Source organism: Dendronephthya gigantea, unplaced genomic scaffold (genome assembly GCF_004324835.1).
Source record: "Dendronephthya gigantea isolate DGI-Jeju-01 unplaced genomic scaffold, DenGig_1.0 000053F, whole genome shotgun sequence".
NCBI classification, from domain to species: Eukaryota; Metazoa; Cnidaria; class Anthozoa; order Malacalcyonacea; family Nephtheidae; genus Dendronephthya; species Dendronephthya gigantea.
Genome location: NW_021163063.1, coordinates 1006381 through 1025490, shown reverse-complemented (window position 1 = coordinate 1025490; position 19110 = coordinate 1006381). Strand labels below are relative to the sequence as shown.

Below are 19110 nucleotides of genomic sequence, written 5' to 3'. Positions count from 1 at the left end.
ATCACCTTAAGTTCTTAAAGCCAGTGAACATAAATCATTTCACATCGTCTATGACAAGACAAAAACCGTCAATTCACGTTTATCACCATGGGGACAATATGCACAAACTAACATACAATGCGTTAGGAAAAATACCAACTTATTTTTTCTCAAAAAGCCCCTGTTTTCTACCATAATTCCTCCCCTCCACTATGGCAATGCCGTTCTGCACTGCAGATATAGATTTCCCCAAGGTTTGACCGCTGTTTTCTCCTCTTGCAAGCCTGAACGCCGTGTCGATGTGTTCATAAGGCTTACGTTGACGTGATTGACAATGTTAAAAGCTTTAATACGATTAGATCCGGATCCATTTCACAACAGCTCTCAAGCAAAAGGGATCATCACTTCACAAAAGCGAATTACCTGACGCAACGAAGAATTCAAGTACTTTTTACAAGACTTTTCTGAAAGATACAGGTATTTGCATCGACTATAGTCAAAAATTTCAAGAGCATTTTCAAAATTTAGCAGCGAGTTCCAAAAAGAAATACTCTATATGACATATTAGCGGTAATTTTGACCGCTAGCTGTCCCATGCATTATCTTAAAACGTCAAAGTGGCTTTGAACTTTTCGGGACATATTTTCCAAGTACTTCAGTCACCAGCCAAGTACAGTAATTTATTGTATAACAAACACTACCTGCTCTGGACCACCAAATTTTCGATTAATCTTTGTCATACAGCTTCAGTTAATAGCCTTGATCAATCATTGCTGAAAAGCGAGTAAAATTATACTACGCGTTTGAAATAAATTGAGGAATTTCATTTCAGGTGCGTTCAAACAAATTCACGAAAGAGATGATACTACTTAGGTACACTGGACCATTACGTTCGCGGTATTCGTTCTGACAGACAGGAATCGAATAACCTTTTCTAAGCCTCACTGCACAATATAATCAACTGACTTTAACTAAAAATTAAAACATTCAACTCCCCAAGATTTCTATTTAAAATCGTCGGGAGTTCCAATGTTTTATCAGAACGACGTGCAGTTTAAGTCGTCGGCTAAAATTTTGCAAAGTTTCTCGTGCAGTTTACACAAGAAAGCCGGCGAAAAATTTTGAATAACGTCACCAAGCAACCGGTAAACAACTATAAATAAAATGGGGAATAGACTATAGTGTCAAATATATAAACGCAGTCAACATTGTCATTTACATATTTGAATTTGCTTAGCGAAGATCGGTGTTAAAAGTGAACGAATTTCATCTTAGGTGCTGTATGCATAGGTAGAATCGTAGAGATAATGTCCCAGCTCACGTTTGTGTCTCAAAAATCATCAGCCTTGTGTCTCGAAAACCAGTCTTTTCAAACCGGCCACAAAAGATACGTGCCAAGTCGGTCTGACATAAAAAGCCTGTTATATTCTATAATGTTTTGCAAATTACTTCGCAGAGAAATGTTCGAAAACTGCCAATGCAAGCACACGTAAATTTTGCCCGGAAATAGCTAAAAATAACTCGCTCTGTCACACACACACTGACACAGGCAAACACGTTTGTTTTTGAATAATCATATTAAAATTAGAACTATCATTTACTTCGCAGCTGAAATGGCCGCTGTTGAACCAGCTGTTACTGAACAACCGGAACAAGCCGCTCTTGACGTTGGCCCACCTACGGGGGAAGGCCCACCCCCTTCGACTATCGGGTGGAGCTCGGGGCTGTGCAAATGTTTTAGTGACATGAAATCGTGTAAGTATACTCTAAGATAACAGAGATTGCTGTCATCATAGCGTATGTGTTTTTATGCGACAAAGCGCCGAAGATATACTTTTGTAAGTTGCGAGCCAATAGGCGACTTGCACCATGAGGTCACATGACCATGATGGAAGAAAGGCGGGAAATTTTGAATCCTGCGGAGACGTCTTGGAGCCAGCTTTTCCCTAATCTTTATGAACCCGATGTATTGATAAGAAAATATGAAGACCCTGTATACACTAATTCAATGTTTAATTTGTGGATATTATATAGTTTTGCTATTACGAAGCAAACATTCTACTCTAAATAAACCGAGATATAAACGCCTTTATATTGTACTTTGTTCAAATTGAAGCTGCCGAGTCAAAAAAAATGTTCAGTTAATGCTTACTGAAGTACATTACATTTGCATCGCTTTGAAAAGTTAAACGAGAAATACGACTCCAAACAAGAGGCACGTATGGCTTTAATCTGCGTTTTATTTCAATTTAACGACAGGTTGTCTTGGCTTTTTCTGTTCCCCGATTCTGGCTTGCAAGCTGAGCGGGAAAATGGGCGAGTGTTGCTGCGCCGGGTGCATTGGACCAGCGGCGCTCAGGACAAAACATCGCATGAAACACGACATCCAGGTATCAGATATTTCAGCTTTGTCGAACCGGAATGATTGTAAAATCATGTTCAGAAGTTCAGGCGGATACGAATTTCGTTGCTAGTATTACTTCAATTTTACCTCGTGTCTGCAACGCTATGACCGACCCACATTGCTTTCGCAATTTAAATATACATACTTTCTACTGTGGGGGGGGGGGTTGTTTTCAATAATCTGAGACAAAGAACATTTGAAAAGAATATATTAACTATTCCTCCCTCCCCTCGATAGAGTCAATGAAACGTTTCTATGGAAATTTCCTTAGATGTGAGAACGCTGCTAACCCAACAAATTTCTCGTTTTCAGGGTTCCGTGTGCAACGACAGCCTGGTCAGCTGTCTACCATGTCTTCTGCCATGCGCGTTGTGCCAACTTGCTCGGGATTTGAAGACAAGATCACAGCCTTGAACACTTCAAAACCAGATGTAGACATTTTGTTTTTTCCTTGTAATATATATCTCTGAAGAGACAGTATTTTAAGTTATAACCTTCTTTTTATAACCAAAAGTGTATAAAAAATATAAATAGGACATTAAGACGCCTATGGTTCAGTCTTACGGGTGCAAGTAATAGCGATTATTAATTACGATGGATCAGTTTGTTGTGGATTTCAGTTCGACCCAGACTGGACTAGTATTCTTTTCCAGAGGGCAATGGCCTCTCGGAGCAAGCAAAAAGAAGTGAAGGAAAAACAGAATTAAATATCTCAAGGGTTTTTTATTAATGGACGCGATTCCATTATAGTATAGACGAAATTTTGATCCAGGCAAGAGGAATGTTATTTCCGCTAGAGCTTGAAATAGGATTTGCGAATAAGTAAAACTGCAAAGTTTGGTTGCTAAATCGGTTGTAAAATGTGAAATTACCCGGTAAGTTTGCGTGCGTTTTTATATATTTTGCTAGATTATTTGTTATTAGTGATCAATAAGAAAGTTCTTTCTTGACCAATGGAAAGTTTAAAGGTAAAACACTGAAAATCAAGCTCTTATTCGAGCGGAAATATCGTCATGGAGACGTTATGAGTCTATTATGAGAAGATTGAGAACACCCACTCATCGAGTTTCATTGAGGGTGAACATCAGAATACAGGCGCTTTTACATCATCCGTCACATGTCGAAAAGGCGACGAGAAGCGACAAGAAGCGACAAGAAGCGACAGGAAGCGACAAGAAGCGACCGAATGGAAACGCCGAATGGAAACGACAGTGGATGAAACACGAAATGCAAGTGATAAAGTATCAGTTGATGCAGAAAAGAGGAGGAAAAAGCAAAAGGATCTGTTCTAAGGATCCATCGGTCGTATTTTGAGCTGAATGAAATCCAGGGAGGTTCCCCAATAAGGAATGTTTCTCGTGGGCAGGCACGCCCAACAGGAATAGTACCACCATCCGACCTTGTGACCCTCTCCACAATGCCCTGAATAGGTGTCAAGGTCTTTGTCTTGCGTAGTAAATTTCATGTTGTTGTGACTTTTCAGATTATCTCCAGCATCCCCTTGGTATGACGAGGTGTCGAAAGTGAGACGATAGCCATCGCTCTTGTCTGAAACCTGACAAATAATAACGAGTTTTAGCCGTTGAACTAAATAGAGAACTGGAATGCTACCTCCTCATTAAAATTTTGATCGTTTTAAAGGCAAAAGGAAAACCTCGAGACACGCGTGTTTTACCTCCAGACCACGCGTGTTTTACCTCCAGACCACGCGTGTTTTACCTCCAGACCACGCGTGTTTTACCTCCAGATCACGCGTGTTTTACCTCCAGACCACGCGTGCTTAATTTTCAGTATTTAATTTTATATATAGATTATCAATATCAGTATATTTGATGTTGAATGCTCTTGCTACTAAGAACTACTAAGAAAACCGATAATTTAACCTAACCAGTTTATGTAAATAAGAAATACCTGGAAACCGCTGTAAAATGCGTACGTGTCTGCTGCACCCGCTTTCCGAAGATCCACCTGCAGTTCATGTTGTTTATCTTTGGTTATTTGATGCAGGAATTCATTTCCCAACCAGAATTGATTCGAGTTTAGATCCCCGAATCCGTTTTCGAAGGTCGCCCAATCTTTGATAAAGTAATTGGTGGTCTTGGCGTCATTCTTCATGAAAACAATCCACCCTTTACCATTTGTATCCATTTCACAATAGACTTTGAATTGTAAGCCCAGGGATGATGAAAGAGTATAAATACCAGAGTTTGTTTCGCCAGTATCTCTAAACTGCTGACATGACGTCTCTGAAGGAAATGTAAACATTATTTATCCAATGATTACTCTTGAAGATAAAGTTTAGGGCTTATACTGGATAGCTCTATCAGTTCTAAACTGTTCTTCCTAGAGGTCTCGTAAAGATCATCTCTTATTGATCCAGTGTTACTACAGGAGGAAACCTAAACTAAACTAGCTTTATTTATACTGGATAGTCTATCAGTTCTAAACTGTTCTTCCTAGAGGTTCAGTAAGGATCATCTCTTATTGATCCAGTGTTACTACAGGAGGAGACCTAAACTAAACTAACTTTATTTATACTGGATAGCTCTATCAGTTCTAAACTGTTCTTCCTAGAGGTTCAGTAAGGATCATCTCTTATTGATCCAGTGTTACTACAGGAGGAGACCTAAACTAAACTAACTTTATTTATACTGGATAACTCTATCAGTTCTAAACTGTTCTTCCTAGAGGTCCAGTAAGAATCATCTCTTATTGATCCAGTGTTACTACAGGAGGAAACCTAAACTAAACTAACTTTATTTATACTGGATAACTCTATCAGTTCTAAACTGTTCTTCCTAGAGAAATGTGAGGATTCGACCATAGCGGATTCTCTTGAGACTCCAAGAGAAAATTAAACAAAAATTTTCAATTGGTGGTAAAATTATTGTAAGTGGAAAACCACCTGATATTAGAAGCTGCAATGTAAAGTCATTCTTTTAAACCTACCAGATCTGCTGGTCATACATGAATAATCATTTTCTGTTTCTCCTGCAATACACCGAATTTCTTGCTTGTCGGGACATGGTTTTGCATCGCATCGAGTCTAGAAAAAATTCATCGCAAAAGGATGAGACTTCAAGCTGTTTTTCACTGTTGCGTTTTTCTTACGCACGTATACGAACGGAAAATTTCAAATGCTAAATTCTTATTATTAAAACTTTAGGTCAACAAATGCATTCTTAAATATGAGGAAAAATGAGTTCTTTTAGTTTCTTGGCTTATTTCTCCAATCAAAATGCTCAGGTTTTGATTGTAATAGAAGCAAGTGCGGTCAACGAGAGTGTAAGATGGAATGTTTTGCGGTATGGCAAAAGTTCTAGAGTTTGAATAAAAGCCGTATTAGCGTTATGCATAATCACTTCAACCACCGTTAATTATACCTGTAAGATAAAAAAACTACTGAAAGACAGAGCGAGCATGCAATTGATAACTTGACAAACTCATTTCATGAAAATGAGTCATATACTAAACTACAAAGATTTTCAAGGTGATCTTAAAAGCCACTATAAATGTGAATAAAGCTATCAAGCTTCGGTACAACCGGGCCCAGAACTATACATACCTTTGGTCCCATGTAGGTCCAACCAGCTGCAACGGTTAAATTTCGAAATGTAGAGCCGTAACGAGTTGTGTCCAGGAGCGCACATTCGTGTTCACCCGCTTGGCTCGGCCCGAGGTTTATGGACACACATCCTTGGGTCTTGGTACATTTTGCCATGCATTGGATTCGATTTGAAACTTTGCTTGTTGCTATCGGCGTCGCGTCGAGCTTATGTCCCGCCAAAGGAAGACCCCAATTGATCGCCTTCATATTGCCAAGACTTACACGGGAAAGGCCGCAGCTTGCGAGATGAAAAACTTGCAATAAGACGGCAAAGATAACGATTTTTTTCAAAGACATTTTCTCACGCTGCGTCGTAGGAAAGAGTCTGTTCTGTTTGACCGTTTGTAACGTCAACACCGGCTAGTTTTAATGATGTACAACTGGAATTTGCTACCTGAATAAGTAGTTCGTGATTGGAGGAGAAAAAAGCCGATAAAAGCTTTTTCGCTGCTGTCACAGTAAACAATGTCGGTAATTGTTTCTTGTGGTAACTTTTTACAATTATTGGTAAAGATTGGAGTAGGTTTATAGTTTGTGCGGTTTGGGGCGTGATGATTGAAATGAAACACGGCTTTCAAAACAACTTTTCCCGATTTTTTCCCAACATTTCTTTAAGATAGTTTACGTATTTATAATGTATATAATTTAATGTGTAATTTATAATTTTTAATGATTACTTTAATAAACATTATATTCCCGTAACGTTAAGGAACTCCATGAATATATGTTGCTTACTGTTATATTTAGGGTTTTAAAATAATCCGTGCTATGATGGACGCGATTCTAACAGTATAAATAGTATAAACGAAATTTTTTTCCAGGCAAGATGAACGTGATTTCATACACCAAAGATGGAAATAGGATTTGTGAATGAGAAATTTCTTTATTGACCAATGGAAGGATTAAAGGTAAAACACTGAAAATCAAGCTCTTATTCGAGTGGAAATATCCTCATGGAGACGTTATGAGAAGATTGAGAACTCCCACTCATCATCGAATTTCAGTGAGGATGACATCCGTCACATGTCGAAGAAACGACGAGTAACGATGCGAAACAACGAGAAGCGACCGAATGGAAACGACAGTGGATGAAACACGAAATGCAAGTGATAAAGTATCAGTTGATGCAGAAAAGAGGCGCCTCTCGTCACATGTCGAAGAAGCGACGAAAAGCGACGAAAAGCGACGAAAAGCGACGAGAAGCGACCGAATGGAAACGACAGTGGATGAAACACGAAATGCAAGTGATAAAGTATCAGTTGATGCAGAAAAGGTGGAAAAGTGAAAAGATCTGTTCTAAGGAGACATTGGTCGTATTTTAAGCTGAATGAAATCCAGGTCGGTTGACCCCCATCTGGGAGGGATTCTCGTGGGCAGGCAATACCAACAATTCTGATACCACCATCCAACATAGCCGTAATTCTGTCCACAATTCCCTGAATTGGTATCAAGATCTTTGTCTTTGGTAGTAAATCTCATGTTGTTGTGATTTTTCAGATGATCTCCAGCATCTCCTTGGCAGGACGAGGCGTCGAAAGTGAGACGGTAGCCATCGCTCTTGTCTGAAACCTGACAAATAATAGCGAGCTTTAGCCGTTGAACTGAAGAAAGAACTGGAATGCTACCTCCTCATTAAAATGAATGAACGTTTTAAAGGCAAAAGGAAAACCTCGAGACTCATGTTGCTTTACCTCCAGACATGCGTGTTTTACATCCAGACCACACATGTGTTACCTCCAGACCACGCGTGTTACACCTCCAGACCACGCGTGTTACACCTCAAGACCACGCGTGTTTTGCCTTATAGACCGTGGTCAAATAATATTTCAGTTTATCCCAATGAACTAATATTAGTATATTTCATGTTGAATGCCCTTGCACTAAATGCAGAGCTATTAAGAAAACCGAGAATTTGACCAATCGTAAGTTAATAATAATACGAGTAAGAAATACCTGGAAACCGCTGTAAAATGCGTACTTGTCTGCAACACCCGCCTGCTGAACATCCACGTGCAGTTCATGTTGTTTATCTTTGGTTATTTGATGCAGGAATTCATTTCCCAACCAGAAGTGATTCGAGTTTAGATCCCCGAATCCATTTTGGTAGGTCGCCCAATCTTGGTTAAAAGTTGCGGCGTTCTTCCCGTCATTCTTCATGAAAACAATCCACCCTTTACCATTTGTATCCATTTCACAATAGACTTTGAATTGTAAGCCCGAGATTAATGAAAGAGTATAAATACCAGAGGTTGTTTCGCCAGCATCTCTAAACTGCTGACATGACGTCTCTGAAGAAAATGTAAACATTATTTATCGAATGATTACTCTTGAAGATAAAGTTTAGGGTTTATACTGGATAACTCTATGAGTTCTAAACTGTTCTTCCTAGAGGTCTAGTAAGGATCATCTCTTATTGATCCAGTGTTACTACAGGAGGAAACCTGTAACTTCATTTATACTAGATAGCTCTATCAGTTCCAAACTATTCTTCCTAGAGGTCCAGTAAGGATCATCTCTTATTGATCCAGTGTTATTACAGGAGGAAACCTAAACTCAACTAACTTTATTTATACTGGATAGCTCTATCAGTTCTAAACTGTTCTTCCTAGAGGTCCAGTAAGGATCATCTCTTATTGATCCAGTGTTACTACAGGAGGAAACCTAAACTCAACTAACTTTATTTATACTGGATAGCTCTATCAGTTCTAAACTGTTCTTCCTAGAGGTCCAGTAAGGATCATCTCTTATTGATCCAGTGTTACTACAGGAGGAAACCTAAACTAAACTAACTTTATTTATACTGGATAGCTCTATCAGTTCTAAACTGTTCTTCCTAGAGGTCCAGTAAGGATCATCTCTTATTGATCCAGTGTTACTACAGGAGGAAACCTAAACTAAACTAACTTTATTTATACTGGATAGCTCTATCAGTTCTAAACTGTTCTTCCTAGAGGTCCAGTAAGGATCATCTCTTATTGATCCAGTGTTACTACAGGAGGAAACCTAAACTAAACTAACGTTATTTATACTGGATAGCTCTATCAGTTCTAAACTGTTCTTCCTAGAGGTCCAGTAAGGATCATCTCTTATTGATCCAGTGTTACTACAGGAGGAAACCTAAACTAAACTAACTTTATTTATACTGGATAGCTCTATCAGTTCTAAACTGTTCTTCCTAGAGGTCCAGTAAGGATCATCTCTTATTGATCCAGTGTTACTACAGGAGGAAACCTAAACTAAACTAACTTTATTTATACTGGATAGCTCTATCAGTTCTAAACTGTTCTTCCTAGAGGTCCAGTAAGGATCATCTCTTATTGATCCAGTGTTACTACAGGAGGAAACCTAAATTAAACTAACGTTATTTATACTGGATAGCTCTATCAGTTCTAAACTGTTCTTCCTAGAGGTCCAGTAAGGATCATCTCTTATTGATCCATTTACAACCTGCAGAAAGAAACTGTCTGTTCCAAGACGGTTTTTCACGAGACTGAATTTTTTGCTCAAATCAAATTTTTCGCCTTATTTTCTTTTCAAATGTGAGAATTCGACCGTAGCAGATTGTCTTGAGACTTGACCAATTGAAGAGAAAATAAAGTAAAAAATTTCGATCGATGGTAAAATTCATGCTACTGGAAAACCACCTGATATTAGGAGCTGCATTGAATAATCATTCTTTAAAACCTACTAGCTTTGCTGTTCACACATAAATGATCATTTTCTGTTTCTCTTGCAATACACCGAATTTCTTGCTTGTCGGGACAAGGTTTCGTATCGCAGGGAGTCTAAAAAAACGTTCATCACCAAAAGATGAGACTTTGTATGGACCCTTCGTAAGGGCGCGCATGCGCACGGAATTGCCGGAACGTTCGTCGCACATCTGTATTAATTTTCTACTCTGGGATAAGGACGCAAGTTTGTCATATCCAATCAAATGTTGACAGTTTTTTTTCGATTCACGAAAGGAAAAGTGTTAAAAAGAGTTTGAATAAGGTGATCTCAAAAACCACCATAAATGTGAATAAAGCTATCAAGCTTGTACAAGTAGTTCCAGAGTTATATGCATACCTTTGGTCCTATGTAGGTCCAACCAGCTGCAACAGTTAAATTTGGAAATGTAGAGCCGTAACGAGTTGTGTTCAGGAGCGCGCATTCGTGTTCACTCGCTTGGCTTGGTCCCAGGTTTATAGACACACATCCTTGGGTCTTGGTGCATTTTGCCATGCATTGGATTCGATTTGAAACTATGCTTGTTGCTATCGGCGTCGCGTCGAGCTTATGTCCCGCCAAAGGAAGACCCCAATTGATCGCCTTCATATTGTCATGACTTACACGGGAAAGGCCGCAGCTTGCGAGATGAAAAGCTTGCAATAAGACGGCAAAGATAACGATCTTTTTCAAAGACATTTTCGCACGCTGCGTCGTAGGCAAGAGTCTGTTCGGTTTAACCGTTTCTAACGTCAACACCGGCTAGTTTTAATGATGTATAGAACACTGGAATTTGCTACCAGTTTTTTGACTCGTTCGTGATTGGAGGAGAAAAAAGCCGATAAAAGCTTTTTCGCTGCTGTCACAATAAACAATGTCGGCAATTGTTTGTTGCGGTATTTTTTTACAATTATTGGTAAAGATTGGAGCAGGTTTATAGTTTATGTGGTTTGGGGCGTGATGATTGAAATGAAACCCGGCTTTCAAAACAACCTGTCTGTTTTTTTCGCAACATTTCTTTAAGATATAGTTTACGTATTTTTTTTATGTTTATAATTTAATGTGTAATTTATAATTTTTAATGATTACTTTAATAAACATTATATTCCCGTAACGTTAAGGAGCTTCGTGAAACTATGTTGCTTACTGTTATATTTAGGCTTTTAAAATAACCCGTGCTATATAATGGATGCGATTCCAACTGTATAAATAATATAAACGAAATTTTTTTCCAGGCAAGATGAACGTGATTTCACACACCAAAGCTGGAAATAGGATTTGTGAATGAGAAATTTCTTTATTGACCAATGGAAAGACTAAAGGTAAAACACTGAAAATCAAGCTCTTATTCGAGTGGAAATATCGTCATGGAAACGTTAAGAGAAGATTGAGAACTCCCACTCATCGAGTTTTAGCGAGGATGACATCCGTCACATGTCGAAGAAGCGACGCGAGGCGACGAGAAACAACGAGAAGCGACCGAATGGAAACGACAGTGGATGAAACACGAAATGCAAGTGATAAAGTATCAGTTGATGCAGAAAAGGTGGAAAAGCGAAAAGATCTGTTCTAAGGAGACATTGGTCGTATTTTGAGCTGAATGAAATCCAGGTCGTTTGTCCATCTGGGAGGGATTCTCGTAGGCAAGGCCGCCCAACACGAATAATACCACCATGCAACATAGCCGTAACTCTGTCCACAATTCCCTGAATAGGTATCAAGATCTTTGTCTTTGGCAGTAAATCTCATGTTGTTGTGATTTGTCAGTTTATCTCCAGCATCTCCTTGGTAGGACGAGGTGTCGAAAGTGAGACGATAGCCATCGTTCTCGTCTGAAACCTGACAAATAATAGCGAGCTTTAGCCGTTGAAATGAAGAAAGAACTGGAATGCTACCACCTCATTAAAATGAATGAACGTTTTAAAGGCAAAAGGAAAACCTCGAGACTCATGTTGCTTTACCTCCAGACACGCGTGTTTTACATCCAGACCACGCGTGTTTTACCTCCAGACCACACGTGTTACACCTCCAGACCACGCGTGTTACACCTCCAGACCACGCGTGTTTTGCCTTATAGACCGTGGTCAAATAATATTTCAGTTTATCCCAATGAACTAATATTAGTATATTTGATGTTGAATGCCCTTGCACTAAATGCAGAGCTATTTAAGAAAACCGAGAATTTGACCAATCGTAAATTAAAAATACAAGTAAGAAATACCTGGAAACTGCTGTAAAATGCGTACTTGTCTGCAACACCTGCCTCCTGAATATCCACGTGCAGTTCATGTGGTATAAATTTGGTTATTTGATGCAGGAATTCATTTCCCAACCAGAAGTGATTCGAGTTTAGATCCCCGAATCCATTTTGGTAGGTCGCCCAATCTTGGTTAAAAATCGCGGCGTTCTTCCCGTCATTCTTCATGAAAACAATCCACCCTTTACCATTTGTATCCATTTCACAATAGACTTTGAATTGTAAGCCCAGAGATGATGAAAGAGTATAAATACCAGAGGTTGTGTCGCCAGCATCTCTTAACTGCTGACATGACGTCTCTGAAGAAAATATAAACATTATTTTATCCGTATACTGATTACACTTAAATTAAGATAAAGTTTAGGGTTTATACTGGATCTTAGCTCTATCAGTTCTAAGCAGAAAGAAACTGTCTGTTCCAAGACGGTTTTCCACGAGATTGAATGTTTTGCTCAAATCAAATTTTTCGCCTTATCATGCAGTATCTTTTCAAATGTGAGAATTCGAGCGTAGCGGATTGTCTTGAGACTTGACCAATCGAAGAGAAAATAAAGTAAAAAAATTCAATCTGTGGTAAAATTCATTTTAGTGGGAAACCACCTGATATAAGGAGTTACATTGAATAATCATCATTAAAACCTACCGGCTGAGCTGTTCACACATAAATAATCATTTTCTGTTTCTTTTGCAATACACCGAATTTCCTGTTTGTCGGGACAAGGTTTCGTTTCGCATCGAGTCTAAAAAAATGTTCATCGCAAAAAGATAAGAATTGCCGAAACGTTCATGGCACATCTGTATTAATTTCTTACTCTGCATTAAGGATGCAAGTTCAAATCAAATCCAATCAAATGTTTGGGTTTTGATGGAAGCAAGCGTTCTCGCACCCTCGGAACCAGGCTCTTTTACTGGCGTACTCGGTGTGTGCATGACTCTAATGTGAATAAAGCTGTCAAGCTTTCGTTCAACCGGCCCCAGAATTATACATACCTTTGGTCCCATGTAGGACCAACCAGTTGCAACAGTTAAATTTGGAAATGTAAAGCCGTAACGAGTTGTGTCCAGGAGCGCACATTCGTGTTCACCCGCTTGGCTTGGCCCGAGGTTTATAGACACACATCCTTGTGTCTTGGTGCATTTTGTCATGCATTGAATTCGATTTGAAACTTTGCTTGTTGCTATCGGCGTCGCGTCGAGCTTATGTCCCGCCAAAGGAAGACCCCAATTGATCGCCTTCATATTGTCATGACTTACACGGGAAAGGTCGCAGCTTGCGAGATGAAAAGCTTGCAATAAGACGGCAAAGATAACGATCTTTTTCAAAGACATTTTCGCACGCTGCGTCGTAGGCAAGAGTCTGTTCTGTTTAACCGTTTCTAACGTCAACACCGGCTAGTTTTAATGATGTATATAACACTGGAATTTGCTACCAGTTTTTAGACTCGTTCGTGATTGGAGGAGAAAAATGCCGATAAAAGCTTTTTCGCTGCTGTCACAGTAAACAATGTCGGCAGTTGTTTGTTGTGGTATTTGTTTTACTCTGCTTTGGTTAAAACCGGAGTATGTTTAAAGTTTGTGTGGTTTTCGCATGATTGAAATAAAATGCAGATTTCAAAACAACTTTTGCATGCAGATTATTTGCAACGTATATATCTTTATGATTTTAGTAATCGATAATATAGAAGCAGCCTTGTTTCTACGTACATGGTTACAGTGCTTTGAATTATAATCAAGATATAGAACTCCGCAATGACTATGTTAATAAACTGGGCACTTCCCGATGATGGTGTGCCACTCAGCTCATTGTTTAGGCAGCCCCGTTTTCTCTACACTCAATTTATTGGCACGGCACGACTGAAATGGGTACCCGTGCCCAAACTTTCCTAGCGCTCAGGCTTCCAAAACAAAGGCCGAGCACGAATGAGATGGGAACAACAGAATCCAGCCCTATTTAATCGTTGATTTCATAAGTATCATTTAAATTATTTTAAACTTTTGCGCGGGTATACGTATCGTACGTACAAAAAACGCGACAGTGGAAGACGGTCCTTATAGTATAGTCTTACACTATAGACGAAATTTTAATGCAGGTAAGATGAACGTAATTCATCACCAGTAATGGAAAAAACTGCAACGTTTGGTTGCTAAAATCAGTTGCCAAATGTAAAAAATAACAGCCCGGCAAAGTTCGTATACCTTCTTTAATAGAGGCACCTTGTTTAAAATAGAAATACAATAAGTTTCTAAAAGAGGTAACTTTGTTGGAAAATTAGTATATAAAGCAAGTCTGTGTTTCACGCATGTATAGTGTTTGCACGGGGAGGCCGAGGGAGTATAGAATAGGAACCGAATCCTATTTTAAAATATTTCCATAATATAAATAAAGAAGTTCTAACGAGAAACCATTTCTAATTCTTCATTTGAGAGAAATAGCAAGCACAAATTGGAGGACATTCCCTGAAGTGTGCGCGCGTGTGTGTAATAAAAAATTCTTAGGATAGCCTCCCGTGGAAGAGTGGGAAAGCGAATCTCTATTGAGTAAGAAAAATAAGCAATAGCATCTTTGTCCAATAGATTTGTTTCCACCTTCGCCCCCCCACTCGAAAATCGTCCTAGAAAATCGTCCATGGCATGAAGTTTAAATTTCTTTAGTTACCAAAATGTAGAAAGGGCAAAAAAGCGAGGATTTGTTCTAAGCCAATGAACTGTAATAAAACCTGGAACGCGAATAACTTGGCCGCCATCTTTGAAGCGAAATTTGGTGAAGGTAGTTTTTCTGAGTTTTTGAACGTTTGAGACAAAAGTAGAGAGTAATTATCAAGGAATGTCTAGAACTATGTAAGATGCAATTATTTGCTTATTTTTATAAAAATTGAACGAGAAGTCAAAAACTCAGTCTTTTGCTTCAACTTTTGGCTTCAACCAAGTATAACACTGTACGTACGTACTGTAAAAGTTAGCGTTTCAGGTTTTATGTTCACTGTTCTATGGAGACATCGCCCTTAATTTAAGGTCGATGAATTGCGGGCTCCAGTTTCCCCAATGAATTGGGACCATGGTCGGCGTGGCGAAAGAACAGTGGTGAAACCACCATCCAGTTTTCCTCTCAGCGGCACAGTTCGCCGAAACGGGATCAAGGTCTCTTTCTGGTGTGGAGAATCTCATATTGTTGTGGTGAGGCAGGGAATTTCCACCAGTTCCGACATAGGATGAGGCGTCGAAAGTGAGACGGTAGCCATCGTCTTTGTTAGCAACCTGTTGAATGGCATTGGTTAATGTTATCTCGAATAAACTCTAAAGTTATGCTTAGCAGAAGGAGATGTGGAGTGGATGTAGATTTTTTCATCCCCCCCCCGGAATTGTTTTCCGGGAGGAAATGTTTTCCATCACCCCCCCGGAATTGTTTTCCATCACCCCTCGGAATTGTTTTCCACCTCCCTGGAATTGTTTTCCACCTGCCCTAGTTATGATGATTTTATTACCTGGAAACCGCTGTAAAATACGTAAGCACCACTGCCTGGTTTCCGAAGATCCACGTGCAGTTCATGTGGTTTATCTTTGGTTATCTGATGCAGGAATTCATTTCCCAACCAGAAATTCGAGTTTAGATCCCCGAATCCATTTTGGTAGGTCACCCAATCTCGGTCAAAAAGTGCGGCGTCTTGGCCGTCATTCCTCATCATAACTATCCATCCTTTGCCAAGATGATCCATTTTACAATAAGCTTTGAATTGTAAACCTGTCCTTAGCGTTAGAGTGTAGATACCAGAGGTTGTGAAGCCAATATCTCTGTATTCCTGACACGATGCCACTAGACAAAACGTGCCGAACATGGTTAGCTGTTTAATTAACTAATTTCATTTATACTGGATAGCTCTATCAGTTCTAAACTGTTCTTCCTAGAAGTCCAGTAAGGATCATCTCTTATTGATCCAGTGTTACTACAGGAAGAAACCTAAACTAAACTAACTTTATTTATACTGGATAGCTCTATCAGTTCTAAACTATTCTTCCTAGAGGTCCAGTAAGGATCATCTCTTATTGATCCAGTGTTACTACAGGAAGAAACCTAAACTAAACTAACTTTATTTATACTGGATAGCTCTATCAGTTCTAAACTGTTCTTCCTAGAGGTCCAGTAAGGATCATCTTTTATTAATCCAGTGTTACTACAGGAAGAAACCTAAACTAAACTAACTTTATTTATACTGGATAGCTCTATCAGTTCTAAACTGTTCTTCCTAGAGGTCCAGTAAGGATAATCTCTTATTAATCCAGTGTTACTACAGGAAGAAACCTAAACTAAACTAACTTTATTTATACTTGATAGCTCTATCAGTTCTAAACTGTTCTTCCTAGAGGTCCAGTAAGGATGATCGCTTATTGATCCAGTGTTAATACAGGAAGAAATCTAAACTAAACTAACTTTATTTATACTGGATAGCTCTATCAGTTCTAAACTGTTCTTCCTAGAGGTCCAGTAAGGATGATCGCTTATTGATCCAGTGTTACTACAGGAGGAAACCTAAACTAAACTAACTTTATTTATACTGGATAGCTCTATCAGTTCTAAACTGTTCTTCCTAGAGGTCCAGTAAGGATCATCTTATTGATCCAGTGTTACTACAGGGATGAAACCTAAACTAAACTAACTTTATTTATACTGGATAGCTCTATCAGTTCTAAACTGTTCTTCCTAGAGGTCCAGTAAGGATCATCTCTTAATTGATCCAGTGTTACTACAGGATGAAACCTAAACTAAACTAACTTTATTTATACTGGATAGCTCTATCAGTTCTAAACTGTTCTTCCTAGAGGTCCAGTAAGGATGATCTCTTAATTGATCCAGTGTTACTACAGGATGAAACCTAAACTAAACTAACTTTATTTATACTGGATAGCTCTATCAGTTCTAAACTGTTCTTCCTAGAGGTCCAGTAAGGATCATCTCTAATTGATCCAGTGTTACTACAGGATGAAACCTAAACTAAACTAACTTTATTTATACTGGATAGCTCTATCAGTTCTAAACTGTTCTTCCTAGAGGTCCAGTAAGGATGATCTTATTGATCCAGTGTTACTACAGGATGAAACCTAAACTAAACTAACTTTATTTATACTGGATAGCTCTATCAGTTCTAAACTGTTCTTCCTAGAGGTCCAGTAAGGATGATCGCTTATTGATCCAGTGTTACTACAGGATGAAACCTAAACTAAACTAACTTTATTTATACTGGATAGCTCTATCAGTTCTAAACTGTTCTTCCTAGAGGTCCAGTAAGGATGATCTCTATTGATCCAGTGTTACTACAGGATGAAACCTAAACTAAACTAACTTTATTTATACTGGATAGCTCTATCAGTTCTAAACTGTTCTTCCTAGAGTTCCAGTAAGGATAATCTCTTATTAATCCAGTGTTACTACAGGAAGAAACCTAAACTAAACTAACTTTATTTATACTGGATAGCTCTATCAGTTCTAAACTGTTCTTCCTAGAGTTCCAGTAAGATCGCTTATTGAATCCAGTGTTACTACAGGAAGAAACCTAAACTAAACTAACTTTATTTATACTGGATAGCTCTATCAGTTCTAAACTGTTCTTCCTAGAGTTCCAGTAAAGATGATCGCTTATTGATCCAGTGTTACTACAGGAGGAAACCTAAACTAAACTAACTTTATTTATACTGGATAACAGCTCTATCAGTTCTAAACTGTTCTTCCTAGAGGTCCAGTAAGGATGATCTCTTATTGATCCAGTGTTACTACAGGAGGAAACCTAAACTAAACTAACTTTTTTTATACTGGATAGTTCTATCAGTTCTAAACTGTTCTTCCTAGAGGTCCAGTAAGGATGATCGCTTATTGATCCAGTGTTACTACAGGAAGAAACTGTCCCCTTAACTCAAGTAAGAAAAAAAAAGTATTCGTTTTTTACACTAGAGTGTTTGCATACCATTGGTTACATTCACACATATGTGGTCATTTTCTCTTTCAATACACATAATTTCGTCTTTGTCAGCACATGGATTCGTATCGCATTTAGTCTAAAAACATTTCATGAACTTAAAAACATCAAGAGCCTTAAGGACCACGAGTTCAGCTCATCAAAATTTCACATCTAAAACGAGCCAAAATTTCATAACTAAAAATACCTTTGGTCCAAGATAGGTCCAGCCAACGGCTACAGTTAAGTTCGAGAAAGAAGCGCCGTAACGAGTTGTGTCCAGAAGCGCGCATTCGTGTTCACCCGCTTGGCTTGGCCCGAGGTTTATAGACACACATCCTTGGGTCTTGATGCATTTTGCCATGCATTGAATTCGATTTGAAACTTTGCTTGTTGCTATCGGCGTCGCGTCGAGCTTATGTCCCGCCAAAGGAAGACCCCAATTGATCGCCTTCATATTGTCATGACTTACACGGGAAAGGTCGCAGCTTGCGAGATGAAAAGTTTGCAATAAGACGGCGAAGATAACGATCTTTTTTAAAGACATTTTCGCACGCTGCGTCGTAGGCAAGAGTCTGTTTTGTTTAACCGTTTCTAACGTTAACACCAAACTAGACAACTGCGGTTTATTTATATTTTACCTCCCCTTGGCGACTTAACCAGAAACCTGGTAGGCACCTGTTTTTTGTGGTATTTTGTTTATAATATTGGAACGTGTTTTCGTTTTGTGTACTTGTCTAGACAGCTTATCGTAGAATACTACCAACACTAGACCACAACGTTTGAGATATTTTTCTCAGGTAGTTCAGACACAAACCACGACAGCTTATCGTAGAATACTACCAACACTAGACCACAACGTTTGAGATATTTTTCTCAGGTAGTTCAGACACAAACCACGACAGCTTATTGTAGAATACTACCTACACTGGACCTACACTTATTTTATCGTAGATTAATGCCTACCCTTTCGGCACATAAGCTTATGTGATGATCCAGTGTAGGTAGTATTCTACAGTAAGCTGTCGTGGTTTGTGTCTGAACTACCTAAGAAAGAGATCTCAAACGTGGTGGTCCAGTGTAGGTAGTATTCTACAGTAAGCTGTCGTGGTTTGTGTCTGAACTACCTAAGAAAGAGATCTCAAACGTGGTGGTCTAGTGTGAGTAGTATTCTACAGTAAGTTGTCGTGGTTTGTGTCTGAACTACGGT

At 38.9% G+C, this 19110-nt stretch overlaps 4 protein-coding genes across 4 annotated transcripts; 1 reads left to right on the top strand and 3 right to left on the bottom strand.

Annotated features, from left to right (window-relative positions):
- Positions 1 to 178: 178 nt before the first annotated feature.
- LOC114529159 (placenta-specific gene 8 protein-like) lies at positions 179 to 2912 on the top strand. Its single transcript, XM_028550926.1, has 4 exons — positions 179 to 456; positions 1588 to 1734; positions 2239 to 2369; positions 2696 to 2912. The coding sequence occupies exons 2-4, from the start codon at positions 1593 to 1595 to the stop codon at positions 2795 to 2797; spliced, it is 375 nt and encodes a 124-aa protein (XP_028406727.1). The 5' UTR covers positions 179 to 456; positions 1588 to 1592; the 3' UTR covers positions 2798 to 2912.
- Positions 2913 to 3538: 626 nt separating this feature from the next.
- LOC114529141 (ficolin-1-B-like) lies at positions 3539 to 6229 on the bottom strand. Its single transcript, XM_028550890.1, has 4 exons — positions 5949 to 6229; positions 5333 to 5429; positions 4295 to 4629; positions 3539 to 3938 (listed from the first exon to the last, which is right to left on the bottom strand). The coding sequence occupies exons 1-4, from the start codon at positions 6195 to 6197 to the stop codon at positions 3672 to 3674; spliced, it is 948 nt and encodes a 315-aa protein (XP_028406691.1). The 5' UTR covers positions 6198 to 6229; the 3' UTR covers positions 3539 to 3671.
- Positions 6230 to 10779: 4550 nt separating this feature from the next.
- LOC114529172 (ficolin-1-like) lies at positions 10780 to 12248 on the bottom strand. The gene is made up of 2 exons (XM_028550941.1): positions 11920 to 12248; positions 10780 to 11537 (listed from the first exon to the last, which is right to left on the bottom strand). Exons 1-2 carry the CDS (start codon positions 12154 to 12156, stop codon positions 11268 to 11270), a joined length of 507 nt encoding a protein of 168 aa, XP_028406742.1. The 5' UTR covers positions 12157 to 12248; the 3' UTR covers positions 10780 to 11267.
- Positions 12249 to 14127: 1879 nt separating this feature from the next.
- Positions 14128 to 15761, bottom strand: LOC114529160 (ficolin-1-like). The gene is made up of 2 exons (XM_028550927.1): positions 15438 to 15761; positions 14128 to 15210 (listed from the first exon to the last, which is right to left on the bottom strand). The coding sequence occupies exons 1-2, from the start codon at positions 15666 to 15668 to the stop codon at positions 14941 to 14943; spliced, it is 501 nt and encodes a 166-aa protein (XP_028406728.1). The 5' UTR covers positions 15669 to 15761; the 3' UTR covers positions 14128 to 14940.
- Positions 15762 to 19110: the final 3349 nt, after the last annotated feature.

Excerpts from the sequence above, each read along its gene's own strand:
- LOC114529159 (XM_028550926.1), top strand. The coding sequence starts at position 1,593 with ATGGCCGCTGTTGAACCAGCTGTTACTGAACAACCGGAACAAGCCGCT. Across the intron at positions 1,735-2,238 it reads TTTTAGTGACATGAAATCGT|GTTGTCTTGGCTTTTTCTGT; the intron begins GTAAGTATACTC and ends ATTTAACGACAG. Across the intron at positions 2,370-2,695 it reads GCATGAAACACGACATCCAG|GGTTCCGTGTGCAACGACAG; the intron begins GTATCAGATATT and ends TCTCGTTTTCAG.
- LOC114529141 (XM_028550890.1), bottom strand. The coding sequence starts at position 6,197 with ATGAAGGCGATCAATTGGGGTCTTCCTTTGGCGGGACATAAGCTCGAC. Across the intron at positions 5,430-5,948 it reads GGACCTACATGGGACCAAAG|ACTCGATGCGATGCAAAACC; the intron begins GTATGTATAGTT and ends AATTTTTTCTAG. Across the intron at positions 3,939-4,294 it reads CATTTTACAGCGGTTTCCAG|GTTTCAGACAAGAGCGATGG; the intron begins GTATTTCTTATT and ends ATTATTTGTCAG.
- LOC114529172 (XM_028550941.1), bottom strand. The coding sequence starts at position 12,156 with ATGGATACAAATGGTAAAGGGTGGATTGTTTTCATGAAGAATGACGGG. Across the intron at positions 11,538-11,919 it reads CATTTTACAGCAGTTTCCAG|GTTTCAGACGAGAACGATGG; the intron begins GTATTTCTTACT and ends ATTATTTGTCAG.
- LOC114529160 (XM_028550927.1), bottom strand. The coding sequence starts at position 15,668 with ATGGATCATCTTGGCAAAGGATGGATAGTTATGATGAGGAATGACGGC. Across the intron at positions 15,211-15,437 it reads TATTTTACAGCGGTTTCCAG|GTTGCTAACAAAGACGATGG; the intron begins GTAATAAAATCA and ends GCCATTCAACAG.